This window comes from Anolis sagrei, chromosome 3 (genome assembly GCF_037176765.1).
Source record: "Anolis sagrei isolate rAnoSag1 chromosome 3, rAnoSag1.mat, whole genome shotgun sequence".
NCBI classification, from domain to species: Eukaryota; Metazoa; Chordata; class Lepidosauria; order Squamata; family Dactyloidae; genus Anolis; species Anolis sagrei.
In genome coordinates, this window is record NC_090023.1 from 2,582,801 (window position 1) to 2,602,750 (window position 19,950).

Consider the following 19,950-nt stretch of genomic DNA (forward strand, 5'->3'; position numbering starts at 1 on the left):
TGTTGCAGTAATCTATCCGGGATGTAACTGAGTGTGGACCACCGTGGCCAGATCCGACTTCCCAAGATACGGGCGCAGCTGGCGCACAATTTCTTTGTGATTGTGGGTAAACAGTATTTCTTGCTGTTTCTTTGTCAGTGTTGATGTGGAGATTGTCCGGTTTGCCCACCCTGGAACATGCAACATATTATTGTACTTCTTTACTATATCTCTCTGTGTGTGAATCATATCTATCTATCTATCTATCTATCTATGGCTGGATGGCTCTTTGTCAGGAGGACTTTGATTACGTTTTCTTGCCCTGATGAAGGGAGTTGGATTGGATGGGCTTGAGTATTTTCCATTGGTCATGGGGTTTTTGTGTAGGAAGTTTGACCTGATTCTGTCATTCGTGGGTTCAGAATGCTCTTTGATTGTAGGAGAACTATGAATCCCAGTGACTACAACTCCCAAATGTCAAGGTCTATTTCCCCCAAACTCCATCTGTGTTCATATTTGGGCGTATTGAGTGCTTGTGCCAAGTTTGGTCCAGATCCATCATTGTTTGAGTCCACAGTGCTCTCTGGATGTAGGTGAACTACAACTCTCAAACTCAAGGGCAATGCCCGCCAAACCCTTCCAGGATTTTCTGCTGGTCAAAAAGCAAAGGAAGGAAGGAAAGAGGTAGAGAAGGAAGAAATAAGAGAAAGGGGGAGGAAGGAAAGAGGTAGAGAAGGAAGGAAGGAGAGAAGGAAAAAAGGGAAGGAGAGAAAGAGGGAGGGAAGGTTGGCAACAGCAATGCGTGGCAGGTACAGCTAGTAGTAGTAGTAGTAATAGTAATAATAATAATAATAATAATAATAATAATAATAATAATTGTCAAGCTACTCTGGGACTTCTGGATTCAGACAGGCAGAGTTTTGGAGCACAAGACTCCTGACCTCATGATCATGTTAAGAAGCAAAGTTTGGATCGTTGATCCAATCCTAGGTGACCGTAGGATTGAAGAGAAGCAACAGGAAAAGCTGACACGATATGAGGATTTAAAGATCGAACTGCAAAGACTCTGGCACAAGCCGGTCAAGGGGGTCCCAGTGGGGATCGGCACACTGGGTGCAGTGCCTCAAGACCTTGGCCTGCACTTAAACACAATCGGCGCTGACAAAATTAACATCTGCCAGCTGCAGAAGGCTACCCGAATCGGATCTACACATGTTATTCGCTGATACATCACACAGTCCTAGACACTTGGGAAGTGTCTGACGTGTGATCCAATTCAGCAGCCAGCAGAGTGTCTGCTGTGGACTCATCTTGTGTTTATAATAATAATAACAACAACAACAATGACTTTATTTGTACCCCACCACCATCTCCCCGAAGGGACTTGGGGTGGCTAACAAAACACACATAAAATAGAATTACAAATCATCAAAACAATTCACAATTTGACCGAATGCAAACTATGGACAACATTAGTCAATAAAATTGAAACAGAGTCATATCTGTGGGCGACTAAAATGATCAAGGGTCTGGAGAACAAGCCCTATGAGGAGCGGCTTAGGGAACTGGGCATTTTTAGCCTGAAGAAGAGAAGGCTGAGAGGAGATATGATAGCCATGTATAAATATGTGAGAGGAAGCCACAGGGAGGAGGAGGGAGCAAGCTTGTTTTCTGCTTCCTTGGAGACTAGGACGCGGAACAGTGGCTTCAAACTACAAGAGAGGAGATTCCATCTGAACATGAGGAAGAACTTCCTGACTGTGAGAGCCGTTCAGCAGTGGAACTCTCTGCCCCGGAGTGTGGTGGAGGCTCCTTCTTTGGAAGCTTTTAAGCAGAGGCTGGATGGCCATCTGTCAGGGGTGATTTGAATGCAATATTCCTGCTTCTTGGCAGAATGGGGTTGGACTGGATGGCCCATGAGGTCTCTTCCAACTCTTTGATTCTATGATTCTATGATTCATATATGTACTCCACTTACTTGACTGCCTTCAGATCCTTTGAAAATGCTAGCCACAGATGCAGGCGAAATGTCAGGAGAAAATGCTGCTGGAACACATTGGCCTGACTAACCACACAGTATGCCACTGATTCTGGCCATGAAGGCCTTCAACTGTACTTTCTGTGTTGTGTCTTTCAGGGAGCTGAACACAAAGACCAGCCTGAAATTCGTCCACACGTCCTTTCACGGGGTCGGCCACGACTACGTGCAGTTGGCTTTCCGGGCGTTTGGCTTCCAGCCTCCCATTCCGGTCCCTGAGCAAAAAGACCCCGACCCAGACTTCTCCACCGTGAGGTGCCCAAACCCAGAGGAAGGGGAGTCTGTGCTGGTAAGTGTGCGGCAACGCTTGTCCCATCGCTCCGTCCATACACTTAGAGTGAATATCTTGCCTTGACCTTAGAAGCGCCACCCAAGCTGTCCATTCAGTTGCTGCTTACCCTATATACTCGAGTATAAGCTGACCCGAATATAAGCCGAGGTACCTAATTTTACCACAAAAAACTGAGAAAACGGATTGACTCGAGTATAAGCCGAGGGTGGGAAATGCAGCCACTACTGGTAAATTTCAAAATAAAAATAGATACCAATAAAATTACATTAATTGAGGCATCAGGAGGTGAAATATTTGTTAATATTTACATAAAACTGTAATTTGAGATAAGACTGCCCAACTCTGATTAAATCATTACATATCTTCAATGTAAATGTACTTATGTATCCTTCCAACAATAATAAAGGGAGTAAAATAATAAATATAATAATAATAATAAAGTAAAATAATGGAAATGCAATAATAACAGTAATAATAGAGTAGAATAATAAATACCTGGCCGCTCTTAACGAGTTCAAGTCCCCTTTCAGGGCCAGATCAACTCCACCCCAGAGTACTGAAGGAACTAGCGGAAGTCATTTCGGAACCATTGGCAACCATCTTTGAGAGTTCTTGGAGAACGGGAGAAGTTCCAGCAGATTGGAGGAGGGCCAATGTGGTCCCAATCTTCAAGAAGGGAAAAAAGGACGACCCAAACAACTACCGTCCGGTCAGCCTCACGTCGATACCGGGCAAGATTCTGGAAAAGATTGTTAAGGAAGCGGTCTGCAAACACTTAGAAACAAATGCAGTCATCGCTAATAGTCAACATGGATTTATCAAAAACAAGTCATGCCAGACTCATCTGATCTCTTTCTTCGATAGAGCTACAAGCTGGGTAGATGCGGGGAATGATGCCGTGGATGGAGCGTGTCTGGATTTCAGGAAGGCCTTCTTCGACAAGGTCCCCCATGACCTTCTGGCAAGGAAACTAGTCCAATGTGGGCTAGGCAAAACTACGGTGAGGTGGATCTGGAATTGGTTAAATGGACGAACCCACAGGATGATTCTCCCCAAGGCTTCTTCCTCTTCATCCTGGAAAGAAGTGACGAGCGGAGTGCCACAAGCAGGGTTCCGTCCTGGGCCCGGTCCTGTTCAGGATCTTCATTCATGACTCTTAGATGAAGAGTTAGAAGGCATGATCATCACGTTTGCAGACGACACCAAATTGGGGGGAGAGCCAATAGTCCAGAGGACAGGAGCAGGACTCAAAGGGATCTTGACAGATTAGAGAGATGATGGGCCAAAACTAACAAAATGAAGTTCAACAGGGACAAATGCAAGAGACTCCACTTTGGCAGGAAAAACGAAATGCAAAGATACAGAATGGGGGACAATGCCTGGCTCGAGAGCAGTACGTGTGAAAAAGATCTTGGAGTCCTCGTGGGGAGGAAGGGGAACATGAGCCAGGAATGTGATGTGGCGGCAAAAAAAGCCAATGGGATTTTTGGCCTGCATCAAGAGGAGCCTAGTGTCTAGATCTAGGGAAGTCATGCTCCCCATGCTCTATTCCGCTTTGGTTAGACCACACCTGGAATATTGTGTCCAATTCTGGGCACCACAGTTCAAGAGAGATATTGACTCTAAGCTGGAATGTGTCCAGAGAAAGAGGGCGACTCAAATGATCAAGGGTCTGGAGAACAAGCCCTATGAGGAGCGGCTTAAGGAGCTGGGCATGTTTAGCCTGAAGAAGAGAAGGCTGAGAGGGGATATGATAGCCATGTATAAATATGTGAGAGGAAGTCACAGGGAGGAGGAGGGAGCAAGCTTGTTTTCTGCTTCCTTGGAGACTAGGATGCAATGGAGCAATGGCTTCAAACTCCAAGAGAGGAGATTCCATCTGAACATGAGGAAGAACTTCCTGACTGTGAGAGCCGTTCAGCAGTGGAACTCTCTGCCCCGGAGTGTGGTGGAGGCTCCTTCTTTGGAAGCTTTTAAGCAGAGGCTGGATGGCCATCTGTCAGGGGTGCTTTGAATGCAATATTCCTGCTTCTTGGCAGAATGGGGTTGGACTGGATAATGGCCCAGGAGGTCTCTTCCAACTCTTTGATTCTATGATTCTATGATTCTATGACTCGAGTATAAGCCGAGGGGAGCTTTTTCAGCCTAAAAAAGGGGCGGAAAAACTAGGCTTATACTCAAGTATATGAAGTATATATTTTTGAATATTTACAAAAATGGTAATTTAAGATAAGACTGTCCAACTCTGATTAAATGATTATTTACCTTCTTCAGTGTAAATGTGCATATATGTATCCTTCCAATAATAATAAAGAGAGTAGCATAATAAATGTAATAACATCAATAATAAAAAGAGTAAAATAATGAATGTAGCAATAACAACAATTATAAGTAAAATAATAAATATATAATAATAGAGTAAAATGATAAATATACCATATTTACTCAAGTATAAGCCAACCTGAATATAAGCTGAGGCACCTCATTTTACAACAAAAACTGGGAAAATGGATTGACTCGAATATAAGCCAAGGATGGGAAATGGAGCAGCTACTGGTATATTCCAAAATAAAAATAGATACCAATAAAATTGCCTTAATTGAGGCATCGGTAGGTTAAATGTTTTTGAATAAATAAGATAAGACTGTCCTCTGATTAAAGCATTATTCTAACCTTCGGTGTAAATATGTTTACATATCCTTCCAATAATAATAGAGTAAAATAATACATGTAATAACAACAATAATAAAGAATAAAATAATAAATGTAATAATAATAATAGAATAAAATGATTAATGTAATAATAATAATAGAGTAAAATAATAAATGTAATAATAATAATAATAATAATAGAGTAAAATGATGAATGTAATAATAATAGTAATAATAATAGAGTAAAATAATAAATGTAATAATAACAATAATAAAGAATAAAATAATAAATGTAATAATAATAATAAAGAATAAAATAATAAATGTAATAATAATAATAGAATAAAATGATTAATGTAATAATAATAATAGAGTAAAATAATAAATGTAATAATAATAATAATAATAGAGTAAAATGATGAATGTAATAATAATAGTAATAATAATAGAGTAAAATAATAAATGTAATAATAATAATAATAATAGAGTAAAATGATGAATGTAATAATAATAGTAATAATAATAGAGTAAAATAATAAATGTAATAATAACAATAATAAAGAATAAAATAATAAATGTAATAATAATAATAAAGAATAATATAATAAATGTAATAATAATAATAAAGAATAATATAATAAATGTAATAATAATAATAGAATAAAATGATTAATGTAATAATAATAATAATAATAATAGAGTAAAATAATAAAAAACATTGACTCGAATATAAGCAGAGGGAGACTTTTCCAGCCTAAAAAAAGGACTGAAAAACTAGGCTTATACTCCAGTATATACAGTAATAATAAATAGAATAAAATAATAAATGATAATAATAATAATAATAATAATAATAATAATAATAGAGTAAAATAATAAATAACCTTGACTCAAGTATAAGCCGAGGGGAGCTTTTCCAGCCTAATAAAAGGGCTGAAAAACTAGGCTTATACTCCAGTATATACAGTACTTTGCGTTGACTAAAAGGAATCCATGTCCTCTTCCAGGAACTGTCTTTGCGCCTCGCAGAGAAGGAAGGTGCCAAGGTGGTGGTGGCCACCGATCCGGACGCAGACAGGCTCGCGGTGGCAGAACTCCAGGAGAAGTAAGTGGGGGGCATCTATTGACGGCTCTATTGAAGCAAGGAAAAAAACCCACAATCCAGGTGGAATTATCTCTCAAAATGAGGGAAGTAGCACTTTGATTGCTTATTCTTGCATTTGGCAGAGCGCTGGCCTTTGTGGTCTCTCCCAAATGTATTATTTAGACTATTGGTCATCTTCCTGGAGAGTCACAAATTGGACTCTGCAGGTAGATGACCAATAGTCCTAAATAAGACATTTGTCCCTCAACTTTTGCAGAGGTAAGTGATGCAATATCCCTGCAAAAGTGGAAAAGCCACAAATCTTTTAGGAGTCCCTTCGGGGAGAGAGGGCAGTCTAGAAATAAATTATTATTATTATTATTATTATTATTATTATTATTATTCTATTCTAGTTATATTTCACCTGGTCATGCTCAGCATTATTTTTAAAATTTTAACTATTACATTTGGCCCAGTCATAGAATCATAGAATCCTAGAATCAAAGATTTGGAAGAGACCTCCTGGGCCATCCAGTCCAACCCCATTCTGCCAAGAAGCAGGAATATTGCATAAAAATCACCCCTGACAGATGGCCATCCAGCCTCTGTTTAAAAGCTTCCAAAGAAGGAGCCTCCACCACACTCCGGGGCAGAGAGTTCCACTGCTGAACGGCTCCCACAGTTAGGAAGTTCTTCCTCATGTTCAGATGGAATCTCCTCTCTTGTAGTTCGAAGCCATTGTTGCATTGCGTCCTAGTCTCCAGGGAAGCAAAAAAACTAGCATGCTCCCTCCTCCCTGTGGCTTCCTCTCACGTATTTATACATGGCCACCATCATATCTCCTCTCAGCCTTCTCTTCTTCAGGCTAAACATGCCCAGCTCCTTAAGCCGCTCCTCATAGGGCTTGTTCTCCAGACCTTTTATCATTTTAGTCGCTCTCCTCTGGACACATTCCAGCTTGTCAATATCTCTCTTGAATTGTGTTGCCCAGAACTGGACACAATATTCCAGATGTGGTCTAGCCAAAACAGAGTAGAGGGGTAGCATTACTTCCTTAGATCTAGACACTAGGCTCCTCTTGATGCAGGCCAAAATCCCATTGGCTTTTTTTGCCGCCACTTCACATTCCTGGCTCATGTTTAACTTGTTGTCCACGAGGACTCCAAGATCTTTTTCACACGTACTACTCTTGAGCCAGGCATTGTTCCCCATTCTGTATCTTTGCATTTCGTTTTTTCTGCCAAAGTGGAGTATCTTGCATTTGTCACTGTTGAACTTCATTTTGTTAGTTTTGCTAAAATGTTTGTAACAAATACTTAGTACAAAATAAAATTCACAAAAGACTAGTTCCCCCTTGAAGCAGAGCACATGGCAGTTGACACTGGAACAGATAGAATCTCTGACTGGGATTACAAGCCACGTACTGATCCAGAGGAAGAAAGTTACATGTAGTGGAGATTCTGTTTGAACATTTTTATTTATATAGATAGAATCCTAGAGTTGGGAGAGACCTCCTGGGCCATCCAGTCCAACCCCATTCTGCCAAGAAGCAGGAAAATCACATTCAAAGCACCCCCGACAGATGGCCATGCAGCCTCTGTTGAAAAACCTCCAAAGAAGGAGCCTCCACCACACTCCGGGGCAGAGAGTTCCACTGCTGAACGGCTCTCACAGTCAGGAAGTTCTTCCTCATGTTCAGATGGAATCTCCTCTCTTGTAGTTTGAAGCCATGGCTCCTCTGCGTCCTAGTCTCCAAGGAAGCAGAGAACAAGCTTGCTCCCTCCTCCTCCCTGTGGCTTCCTCTCACATATTTATACATGGCCACCATCATATCTCCTCTCAGCCTTCTCTTCTTCAGGCTAAACATGCCCAGCTCCTTAAGCCGCTCCTCATAGGGCTTGTTCTCCAGACCCTTGATCTGCTACCTCCTCCCTGTGGCTTCCTCTCACATATTTATACATGGCCACCATCATATCTCCTCTCAGCCTTCTCTTCTTCAGGCTAAACATGCCCAGCTCCTTAAGCCACTCCTCATAGGGATTGTTCTCCAGACCCTTGATCATTTGAGTCACCCTCTTCCTCTGGACACATTTCATCTTAGAGTTGACATCTTCCTTCAAACTCTTCTCCCTCTCAAGAGCATAGTTTCAAAGCAATACAAGAATTTTGTCGAGTTCCTTTTGTGTTTTGGGTTCTCCTGGGAATTCCTCCAGGCATCTCACGCTCCCTTTTCTGTTTCTGCAGCGGGCGGTGGAAAGTCTTTACTGGCAACGAGCTGGCTGCCCTGTTTGGTTGGTGGATGTTCACCTCTTGGAAGCAGAACCGCACCAAAGACGCCGACGTCAAGGATGTTTACATGCTGGCCACCACGGTCTCCTCCAAGATCCTGAAGGCCATCGCCCACAAGGAAGGGTTTCACTTTGAAGTAAGGCCTTCGCCGTCTCCTCTCGCCTCTTGCAAAGATGGGTTCTTGCAAACTATAAGGTGGAACCATCATGTTGTGTGTATTGCTGCTGGAAAGGATATCCTATCCTATCTAACCATTACTGACAGAGTTGTTTTGCAGTTGAATATGCTGCTTTCTTGGAGTCCATTAGCATCTCCATCCTTCTCCGGAAGCTTTTAAGCATAGGTTGAGTGGCCATCTGTCAGGAGGGCTTGGGTTGTGTGTTCCTTTATAGCAGAAGTGGATGGCCCTTGGAAGTCTCCTCCAGTTCTATGGTGGTATAATAGTTGATCACTGAGTAAGGGTCTGCAGAACAAGCCCTATGAGGAGTGGCTTAAAGAGCTGGGCATGTTTAGCTTGCAGAAAAGAAGGCTGAGAGGAGACATGATGAGCGCCATGGAATACTGTGTCCAATTCTGGGCACCACAATAGAAGAGAGATGTTGACTCTAAGCTGGAATGTGTCCAGAGGAGGGCCACTAAAATGATCAAGGGCCTAGAGAACAAGTCCTATGAGGAGCGGTTTAAAGAGCTGGGCATGTTTAGCCTGCAGAAAAGAAGGCTGAGAGGAGACATGATGAGGAATAGGTATAAATATGTGAGAGGAAGCCACAGGGAGGAGGGAGCAAGCTTGCTTTCTGCTGCCCTGGAGACTAGGTACGCAGCAACTACAAGAAAGGAGATTCCACCTGAACATGAGGAAGAACTTCCTGACTGTAAGGAGAGCTGTTCAGCCGTGGAACTCTCTGCCCTGGAGTGTGGTGGAGGCTCCTACTATGGAGGCTTATATTTATTTATTTATTTACGACATTTATATGCCACCCTTCTCACTCCGCAGGGGACTCAGGGCGGATTACAGTGTACACATATATGGCAAACATTCAATGCCAATTTTTGACATACAACATATACAGACATACACAGAGGCTATTTAACTTTTTTCTGGCCGCCAGGGGAGCTGTCGCTTTCATCGTCCATCTGCGACGCTGATGAAGCACTTCCGCATTCCCCGCATGCTTCCCCGCTGGAATGCTTTTGCTGGAGTCTTCTTGATGCCCTCATAAATCAGTTAATTTAGCCTCCCCACACTTTTTAAGGTGGTACCTAATTTGCCTACTTGACAGATGCAACTGTCTTTCGGGTTGCAAAGGTCGACAACAGGCTACACACAATTGGTTGGAAACCCACTCCAACCCGGGCTGGCTTTGAACTCATGACCTTTTGGTCAGAGTGATCTTAATGCAGCTGACACTCAGCCCGCTGCGCCACAATCCTGGTGCTTACAAGATATATATATATATATATATATATATATATATATATATATATATATACACACACACACACACACACACACACACACACAATATATTATATTATTATCATAGTACAATATCAGTATTAAATATTACTATTTATACCATTATATTGTAATATTATTAGTAATATTACATGCAATATAAATATATAATTACAATTTCATATTATTAGTAGTAGTATTAGTATTATATTGCATTACATTATAATATTATAAATTATTTTAAACAGAGGCTGGATGGCCATCTGTTGGGGATGCTTTGAATGGATTTTCCTGCTTCTTGCCAGAATTGGGTTGGATTAAATGAATTGAATCCAACTTTAGGATTCTATGATTTTGTGATTCATGGATATATTTATTTCTGGTCTTCCGGGCGTTTGGACTTCAGTTCCTGGAACTCCTGATAACCTGCTATGGCCACTGAGGCTGGGTCTACACTGCCCTATATCCCAGGATCTGATCCCAGAGTATCTGCTTTGAACTGGAATATATGAGTCTACACTGCCAGATAATCTGAGATCAGATCCTCGGACATCTCACGCTCAGGGCAGGGTTAAATTACCATACCTATCAAGGAAATTCCCTAATCATTGCTCACGGAATGACATAGAAATCAATCTAAAATTATGGTTTTTGAGCCAAAAAATATCTTAGAATAGGTTAGAAGGTTTCACTATCTGGGCCTGCTTTTCCACCACTCACATATCTTCTATTTCCCTGAAAGCACAAGTAGGCAGATCAGCCATTATCCTCTTTGGTAACACTGGCTGTTGGGAATTGTGGGAGTTGGAGTCCAAAACATCTGGAGTTTTGGACTTCCAACTTTGCCCATGCCTGACTTAAATGGTTGTTGTTGTTTATCTTTGTGGCTTTGTTGCCCCCTAGTGTCCATTTGGAGGTACTTTTTATAGCCACGTTTTTTCATCTCTTCTTTGCTTTTCAGTATCAGAAAGAAAATAATAAGTGGGTGAATGCAAGGAGGAGCCTAGCAGCACCTTTAAGAATGGGTTGTTGTAAGTTTTTCGGGCTGTCTGGCCATGTTCTAGAAGCATTCTCTCCTGACGTTTCGCCTGCATCTGTGGCAGGCATCCTCGGAGGTGGTGAGGTTTGTTGGAAATTGGAAAATTGGGTTTATATATCTGTGGAATCATGTCCAGTGTGGGAGAAGGATCTCTTGTCTGTTGGAGGGAGGTCGGAATGTTGGCCACCTTGATTAGCACTGAATGGCCTTGCAGCTTCAAAGCCTGGCTGTTCCCTGTCTGGGGGAATCCTTTGTTGGGAATGTATTGTTGAAGGCTTTCATGGCCGGAATCACTGGGTTATCCAACAGACCTCACTACCTCTGAGGATGCTTGCCATAGATGCAGGCAAAACATCAGGAGGGAATGCCTCTAGAACATGGCCATATAGCCTGAAAAAACCTACAACAACCCACTTTGTTGGGAAAGTTTCACTTGGCCACCTTGATTAGCATTTGATGACCTGATGGTTTTTAGGTGTTCCCTGTTACTACCTGGGAGGGAATCCTTTTTGTTGAGAGGTGATTAGCTGTACCCGATTGTTTCTTGTCTGGAGTTCCCCTGTGTTTGAGTTTTCTTCTTTATTTACTATCCTGATTTTAGAGTATTTTTAATACTGGTAGCCAGATTGTGTTCATTTTCATGGTTTCTTCTTGTGGATGATTGCCTGACAGTGCCTGGAGCAAACTTTTGTTGAGAGGTGATTAGATGTCCTTGTTTGTTTCCTCTCTGTTGTTGTGCTGTTGTAATTTTAGAGTTTTTTTAAACACTGGTAGCCAGATTTTGTTCATTTTTGTGTTTTCCCCCTTTCTGTTGAAATTGTCCACATGCTTCTTGTGGATTTCAATGGCTTCTCTGTAATAATATTATTATTATGCTGCAGGTAAATAATAATAATAATAATAATAATTATTATTATTATTATTATTATTATTTTATACCCTGCTTTATCTCCCCTGAAGGAGACTGAACAACAATTAATAATCTGTTGTTGTTGTTGTTGTTGTTGTTGTTATTAGAACAGTACAATTCCGATGATGAAAATGTTGATGATGATTTGAACGGTACAACTCTTACATCCTCAAGACTATTATTATTATTATTATTATTATTATTAATAATAATAATAATAATAATAATAATTTATACTCTGATTCTATGAACATTGCAACTGGCCACCTTAATTTGCATTTAATGAATGGCCTTGCAGCTTCAAAGCCTGGCTGCTTCCTGCCTGGAGGGGATCCTTTGTTGGGAGGTGTTAGCTGGCCCTGATTGTTTCCTGTCTGGAATTCCCCTCTTTTCTTAGTGTTGTTCTTTATTTGCATTTAATGAATGGCCTTGCAGCTTCAAAGCCTGGCTGCTTCCTGCCTGGAGGGGATCCTTTGTTGGGAGGTGTTAGCTGGCCCTGATTGTTTCCTGTCTGGAATTCCCCTCTTTTCTTAGTGTTGTTCTCTATTTGCATTTAATGAATGGCCTTGCAGCTTCAAAGCCTGGCTGCTTCCTGCCTGGAGGGGATCCTTTGTTGGGAGGTGTTAGCTGGCCCTGATTGTTTCCTGTCTGGAATTCCCCTCTTTTCTTAGTGTTGTTCTCTATTTGCATTTAATGAATGGCCTTGCAGCTTCAAAGCCTGGCTGCTTCCTGCCTGGAGGGGATCCTTTGTTGGGAGGTGTTAGCTGGCCCTGATTGTTTCCTGTCTGGAATTCCCCTCTTTTCTTAGTGTTGTTCTCTATTTGCATTTAATGAATGGCCTTGCAGCTTCAAAGCCTGGCTGCTTCCTGCCTGGAGGGGATCCTTTGTTGGGAGGTGTTAGCTGGCCCTGATTGTTTCCTGTCTGGAATTCCCCTCTTTTCTTAGTGTTGTTCTCTATTTGCATTTAATGAATGGCCTTGCAGCTTCAAAGCCTGGCTGCTTCCTGCCTGGAGGGGATCCTTTGTTGGGAGGTGTTAGCTGGCCCTGATTGTTTCCTGTCTGGAATTCCCCTCTTTTCTTAGTGTTGTTCTTTATTTGCATTTGATGAATGGCCTTGCAGCTTCAAAGCCTGGCTGCTTCCTGCCTGGAGGGGATCCTTTGTTGGGAGGTGTTAGCTGGCCCTGATTGTTTCCTGTCTGGAATTCCCCTCTTTTCTTAGTGTTGTTCTCTATTTGCATTTAATGAATGGCCTTGCAGCTTCAAAGCCTGGCTGCTTCCTGCCTGGAGGGGATCCTTTGTTGGGAGGTGTTAGCTGGCCCTGATTGTTTCCTGTCTGGAATTCCCCTCTTTTCTTAGTGTTGTTCTTTATTTACTGTCCTGATTTTAAGAGTTTTTTTCAAAAACTCCCTTTAATATATGATGATTGTCTGTCACCTGGAAACCAGCCTGTGCTAAGATCAAGTCTCTTCCTGTCTTCCTTCAGGACACTCTCCCTGGCTTCAAATGGATCGGCAGCCGAGTCAAGGACCTCCAGGACAGCGGCAAGGAAGTCCTCTTCGCCTTTGAAGAGTCTATTGGTAAGTGCATCAAATTCGGAGGGCAGTCTTGACTGACTTTGGTGAACATGAGGAAGAACTTCCTGACTGTGAGAGCCGTTCAGCAGTGGAACTCTCTGCCCCAGGGGGAGTGTGGTGGAGGCTCCTTCTTTGGAGGCTTTGAAGCAGAGGCTGGATGGCCATCTGTCAGGGGTGCTTTGAATGCAATATTCCTGCTTCTTGGCAGAATGGGGTTGGACTGGATGATGGCCCAGGAGGTCTCTTCCAACTCTTTGATTCTAGGATTCTATGATTCTATGACTGTGAGAGCCATTCAGCAGTGGAACTCTCTGCCCCGGAGTGTGGTGGAGGCTCCTTCTTTGGAAGCTTTGAAGCAGAGGCTGGATGGCCATCTGTCAGGGGTGATTTGAATGCAATATTCCTGCTTCTTGGCAGAATGGGGTTGGACTGGATGGCCCAGGAGGTCTCTTCCAACTCTTTGATTCTATGATTCTATGATTCTATCCTGGGACATTATAAAGTGTTGGGACCAGGAAACGTAAAGAAAATTGAAGAGAAAGGAGGAGGGAGGGAAAAAGGAGAAAGAGCGAAAGAATCTGGGATAGGTAGGCATTGCTAGGACATTACTCGCCGATAACAAGCCCTATGAGGAGCGGCTTAGGGAACTGGGCATGTTTAGCCTGAAGAAGAGAAGGCTGAGAGGAGATATGATAGCCATGTATAAATATGTGAGAGGAAGCCACAGGGAGGAGGAGGGAGCAAGCTTGTTTTCTGCTTCCTTGGAGACTAGGACGCGGAACAATGGCTTCAAACTACAAGAGAGGAGATTCCATCTGAACATGAGGAAGAACTTCCTGACTGTGAGAGCCGTTCAGCAGTGGAACTCTCTGCCCCGGAGGGAGTGTGGTGGAGGCTCCTTCTTTGGAAGCTTTTAAGCAGAGGCTGGATGGCCATCTGTCAGGGGTGATTTGAATGCAATATTCCTGCTTCTTGGCAGAATGGGGTTGGACTGGATGGCCCAGGAGGTCTCTTCCAACTCTTTGATTCTATGATTCTATGATTCTATATCGCACAGTCCCAGACCCTTGGGAAGTGTCCGACGTATCATCAAATACAAAAGCCAGCAGAGTGATCTTGTTTGCTGTGTACTACTCTTGTTGTGTTTCAAATAATAATAATAATAATTGTACAGGAAACCTTTTACTGTTGCTCTGCTCTGGCTGACTTCTCTGGTTGAGTGAGTCTGCAGTGCCTTTCATGTTCCTTGATTCGTGTTTGGGCAAGGCTGCTGCGTTTGGGGGTCCCTATGTAGACTTGTCCACAGCTGCATGTTATACGGTAGACTCCTGCAGAAGTGAGAACAAGCCACGAGAGTCAAGATGAAGATCCACCCAGAGGAAAAGTATTCCTGCCATACATCAAGGGAACCACTGACCGCATAGGGAAGCTGATGAGGAAACACAACATACAAACTATCTACACAAGAGTAAAGATACAGAATGGGGGACAGTACCTGGCTCGAGAGCAGTACGTGTGAAAAAGATCTTGGAGTCCTCGTGGACAACAAGTTAAACATGAGCCAGGAATGTGATGTGGCGGCAAAAAAAGCCAATGGGATTTTGGCCTGCATCAAGAGGAGCCTAGTGTCTAGGTCCAGGGAAGTCATGCTATTTATTTATTTATTTATTTACTACTCTTGTATACCGCTGTATCTCAAGCCCAAGGCCGACTCACAGCGGTTTCCAGAAAGCAAACAACAAAGACAGTAAAAACAGCAGTAATCAATATATCATAACAGTTAAACTACACAATTCCATTTCTAGCAATAAACAAACATCAATACACAGTTATCACAAAAAACCCACCCCGGATCGCCTCATCATCCAAAATTCGTCGTCCATTGTTCCGTTCCTATATTCATTTTACCAGAGATTGCACTGAATTACTCAAACGCCTGCACAAACATCCAGGTCTTCAACTTTCTACGGAGTGTCATGAGAGAAGGTGCCAGCCTACCCCTCTATTCTGCTTTGGTTAGACCACACCTGGAATATTGTGTCCAATTCTGGGCACCACAATTCAAGAGAGATATTGACAAGCTGGAATGTGTCCAGAGGAGAGCGACTAAAATGATAAAAGGTCTGGAGAACAAGCCCTATGAGGAGCGGCTTAGGGAACTGGGCATGTTTAGCCTGAAGAAGAGAAGGCTGAGAGGAGATATGATAGCCATGTATAAATATGTGAGAGGAAGCCAAAGGGAGGAGGAGGGAGCAAGCTTGTTTTCTGCTTCCTTGGAGACTAGGACGCAATGGAGCAATGGCTTCAAACTACAGGAGAGGAGATTCCATCTGAACATGAGGAAGAACTTCCTGACTGTGAGAGCCATTCAGCAGTGGAACTCTCTGCCCCGGAGTGTGGTGGAGGCTCCTTCTTTGGAGGCTTTGAAACAGAGGCTGGATGGCCATCTGTCAGGAGTGATTTGAATGCAATCTTCCTGCTTCTTTGCAGAATGGGGTTGGACTGGATGGCCCAGGAGGTCTCTTCCAACTCTTTGATTCTAGGATTCTACAAACCCACCAAGAAAATCCAACCAATGCTCCGTTCAGCAAAGGACAAGAGGGATCCTCTCACCTCTGCAGGAGTCTCCCGTATACCTTGCAGCTGTGGACAAGTCTACAGAGGGACCACCAAACGCAGCATTGCCCAACACACAAGTCAAGGAACATGAAAGGCATTGCGGACTCCTTCAACCAGAGAAGTTAGCCATAGCAGAGCACCTGAGGTACCAACCTGGACACAGCGTATTATTTGAGAACACAGAAATGCTGGACCACTCCAACAACCACCATGTCAGGCTACGCAGAGAAGCCATTGAAATCCACAAGAAACATGTGGACAACTTCAACAGAAAGGAGGAAACCATGAAAATGAACAAAATCTGGCTACCAGTATTAAAAAACTCAAAAATTACAACAGCAAAACAGCAGAGAGGAAACAACCAGGCACATCTTAACACCTCTCAACAAAAGATTTTCCCAGGCTCAGCCAGGCCTTCAAATGCTAATGAAGGTGGTCAGTTGAAACATTCACACCTCACTCCAGCAGAGAAGAGTCCTTTGCCTCACCCTGGTCCTTCCACAGATACATAAACTCTTTTTCCTACTTCCAACAGACCTCACTACCTCTGAGGATGCTTGCCATAGATGTAGGCGAAACGTCAGGAGAGAATGCCTCTAGAACATGGCCCTATAACCCGAAAAAACCCACAAGAACCTAGTAAAATTATTTATACAATTATTTATTATTTGATACACAACAAGAGGAATACACAGCAAACAAGATCACTCTGCTGGCTTCTAGCTTTAAATTTTGTGTTCTAGAAAAGAGCCATCCAAAGCCATGATATATAGACACGAAAAGGCCCCTTTTAATGTTGTGAGATGCTTTGCCTGATAATTGAGATAAAAAATATGGGCTATAAAGAAAGATAACAACAATCCTCATGTATCAATATTTTGAGAGCGGCTTGTGTTTCCATTTGCAGGCTTCATGTGTGGCACTTCCGTGTTGGACAAAGACGGCGTAAGTGCAGCCGTGGTGATAGCGGAGATGGCCGCGTATCTGGACACCAGGAACCAAACGCTGGCGCACCAACTCACGGAAATATATAAGACGTAAGCCCAGTGTCTCGTGGTGGCCTTTGCTTAGTTTTCTATAGATTTTCTGGTGACCAAATCCATTATTATTGTGTTGTCGAAGGCTTTCATGGCTGGGATCACTGAGTTGCTGTGAGTTTTCTGGGCTGCCTGGCAATTTTCCAGAAGCATTCTCTCCTGACATTTCGCCCACATCTACATCAGGCATCCTCAGAGGTTGTGAGGTCTGTTGGAAACATAGATGCAGGCTAAACATCAGGAAGGAATGCTTCTGGAACATAAATAAATAAAATAAATAAGATAAATAAGATAAATAAAATAAATAAAATAAATAAAATAAAATAAGATAAATAAGATAAATAAGATAAATAAGATAAGTAAAATAAGTAAAATAAGTAAGATAAGTAAGATAAGTAAGATAAGTAAGATAAATAAGATAAATAAGATAAATAAGATAAATAAGATAAGTAAGATAAGATAAGTAAGATAAGATAAGTAAGATAAGATAAGTAAGATAAGATAAGTAAGATAAGATAAGTAAGATAAGATAAATAAGATAAGATAAATAAGATAAGTAAGATAAGATAAGTAAGATAAGATAAGTAAGATAAGATAAGTAAAATAAGTAAAATAAGTAAGATAAGTAAGATAAGTAAGATAAGTAAGATAAATAAGATAAATAAGATAAATAAGATAAATAAGATAAGTAAAATAAATAAGATAAGTAAAATAAATAAGATAATAAGATAAGTAAAATAAGATAAGATAAGTAAAATAAGTAAAATAAGTAAGATAAGTAAGATAAGTAAGATAAATAAGATAAATAAGATAAGATAAGTAAAATAAATAAGATAAGTAAAATAAATAAGATAAGTAAAATAAATAAGATAAGTAAAATAAATAAGGTAAGTAAAATAAATAAGTAAAATAAATAAGATAAGTAAAATAAATAAGATAAATAAAATAAATAAAATAATTATACGCTACCCTAAGATATCGATGTCCTTTTGGGCCCAGGTTTCTTGTAGGGCAATTACTGATGCGCTTTTGAGGAACTTTAGGAAATAACAGTTTGATATTTTCCTCCCCCAACCCGCTATGTTCCACGATAAGAATAGAGTTTTTGGGCTTGAGTTTAGTCATTGCACTCTTTCCAGTTGGGTTACAGATGCTGTAGGTACCGGGCTAGGGGCTGAGGTGGTTTTCTCAGGAGTAGTATCTGAGGCTAGTGCAATGCCTCCAATATCCCCATTGAAAACACAGTTATTGATGGAATCTCTTTTCTCCTCTCTGGCTTGCCGCAGATGTTGCTGTTGTTGTTGTTGCATTTCTTTGGCAGTAGTGTTATTCTGCAGTGGTGTAGGGGGTGCACTCTTTCCTTCCCTGGGAAATAGATCATGAGTAGGGGGTCTGCTGCCATCCTTCCTGTGAACCAGGACCTGAATTGGAGACAGGGTGCGGGTCGTGTCCTTCTCGTTCGGCTCCAGCTCCAGTAGGTCATTTATAGGGGCCACTTCTAAGTCCATTTCATCCTGTGGGGACTCGACAGTGGACATTAAGCCCGCCCTTGGCTCAGCCGGGATCTCTATGGTGGTCGCTGCAGTCTCGAGATGACCCAATCCAAGATCAGTGTCTCTCTGAACGCCACAGACTGCATTGCTCAGGCTCATGGGGTGCTTCTGTGATGGTTTGCTATTAGCCTTGGCTGGACTGGGCTGTGGCTTATTTTTTTCGGATGATGTAAGTAAAAAATAAGTAAAATAAATAAAATAAGTAAAATAAATAAAATAAATAAAATAAATAAAATAAATAAAATAAATAAAATAAATAAAATAAATAAAATAAATAAAATAAATAAAACAAATAAAACAAATAAAATAAATAAAATAAAATCAGGACAGCAAATAAAGAACAGCACTCAGAAAAGAGGGGAATTACAGACAGGAAACAATCGGGGCCAATTAACACCTTCTAACAAAGATTTCCCCCAGGCAGGAACCAGCCAGGCTTTGAAGCTGCAAGGCCATTCAATGCTAATCAAGGTGGCCAATTGTAACATTAACATTTGCCTCCAACAGACAAGAGTTCTTTTCCCATCCTGGACATTATTCCAGAGATATATATACACACCCACACCCCTCACTGGCCTAGTTTCCAACAGACCTCTCAACATTTGAGAATGCCTGCTATAGATGTGGGGAAAATGTCAGGAGGGAATGCTTCTGAAACATGGCCATGCAGCCTGGAAAACTCACAGCAATCCAGTGATTCTGGCCATGAAAGCCTTTGAAAACACAATAATCTTGGATACTAAGCAAGTGAGGTTGATATAACTGGAATAATGTCCAAGGTGGGAGAAAGAACGCTTGTCTGTTGGAGGCAAGTGTAAATGTAGCAACTGGCCACTTTGATTAGCACTGAATGGCCTTGCAGCTTCAAAGCCTGGCTGTTCCCTGCCTGGGGGAATCCTTTGTTGGGAGGTGTTAGTCGGCCCTGATTGTTTCCTGTCTGGAAGTCCCTTTTTTTAGCGTTGCTCCTTATTTACTGTCCTGTTTTTAGAGTTTTTTTAAATACTGGTGGCCAAATATGTTCATTTTCATGAACAGTATCTTGTTTTCTGCACCTTCGCATATGTCTCTGTCAGGTATGGCTATCACATTTCACGAACCTCCTATTTCCTGTGCTACGACCCTACCACCATCAAAAGGATATTCGAGCGGCTCCGGAACTTCAGTTCTCCAAATTCGTACCCTGCATCCTGTGGTGCTTACAGTATATTGGACGTCCGGGACGTGACCACTGGGTATGACAGCAGCCGACCAAACAAGAAGTCGGTGAGTTGTGCTGTGAATACTTTTTGAACATTAAAAAGCATTCTTTTATTTCATTCACAACTAGTCAGAGTACACCACAGAGCAACTTCTTCTTGAAGTTAGTTTTCCTTCTAAAGCAAGGAGACGTGTTTTGTTTCCTTAAGTGTCAAATTGCCTTTGGTAATG

General features: G+C 41.7%; 1 protein-coding gene across 1 annotated transcript in view; it reads left to right on the forward strand.

Annotated features, from left to right (window-relative positions):
* The window catches only part of PGM2L1 (phosphoglucomutase 2 like 1), a 91,618-nt gene that overhangs the window by 64,904 nt on the left and 6,764 nt on the right, over positions 1-19,950 (forward strand). Inside the window, exons 8-13 of the mRNA XM_067466408.1 lie at positions 2,117-2,306; positions 5,969-6,066; positions 8,290-8,470; positions 13,223-13,316; positions 16,840-16,969; positions 19,596-19,785. Coding sequence (XP_067322509.1) covers positions 2,117-2,306; positions 5,969-6,066; positions 8,290-8,470; positions 13,223-13,316; positions 16,840-16,969; positions 19,596-19,785 — 883 coding nt within the window. The remainder of the gene's footprint in view (positions 1-2,116; positions 2,307-5,968; positions 6,067-8,289; positions 8,471-13,222; positions 13,317-16,839; positions 16,970-19,595; positions 19,786-19,950) is intronic.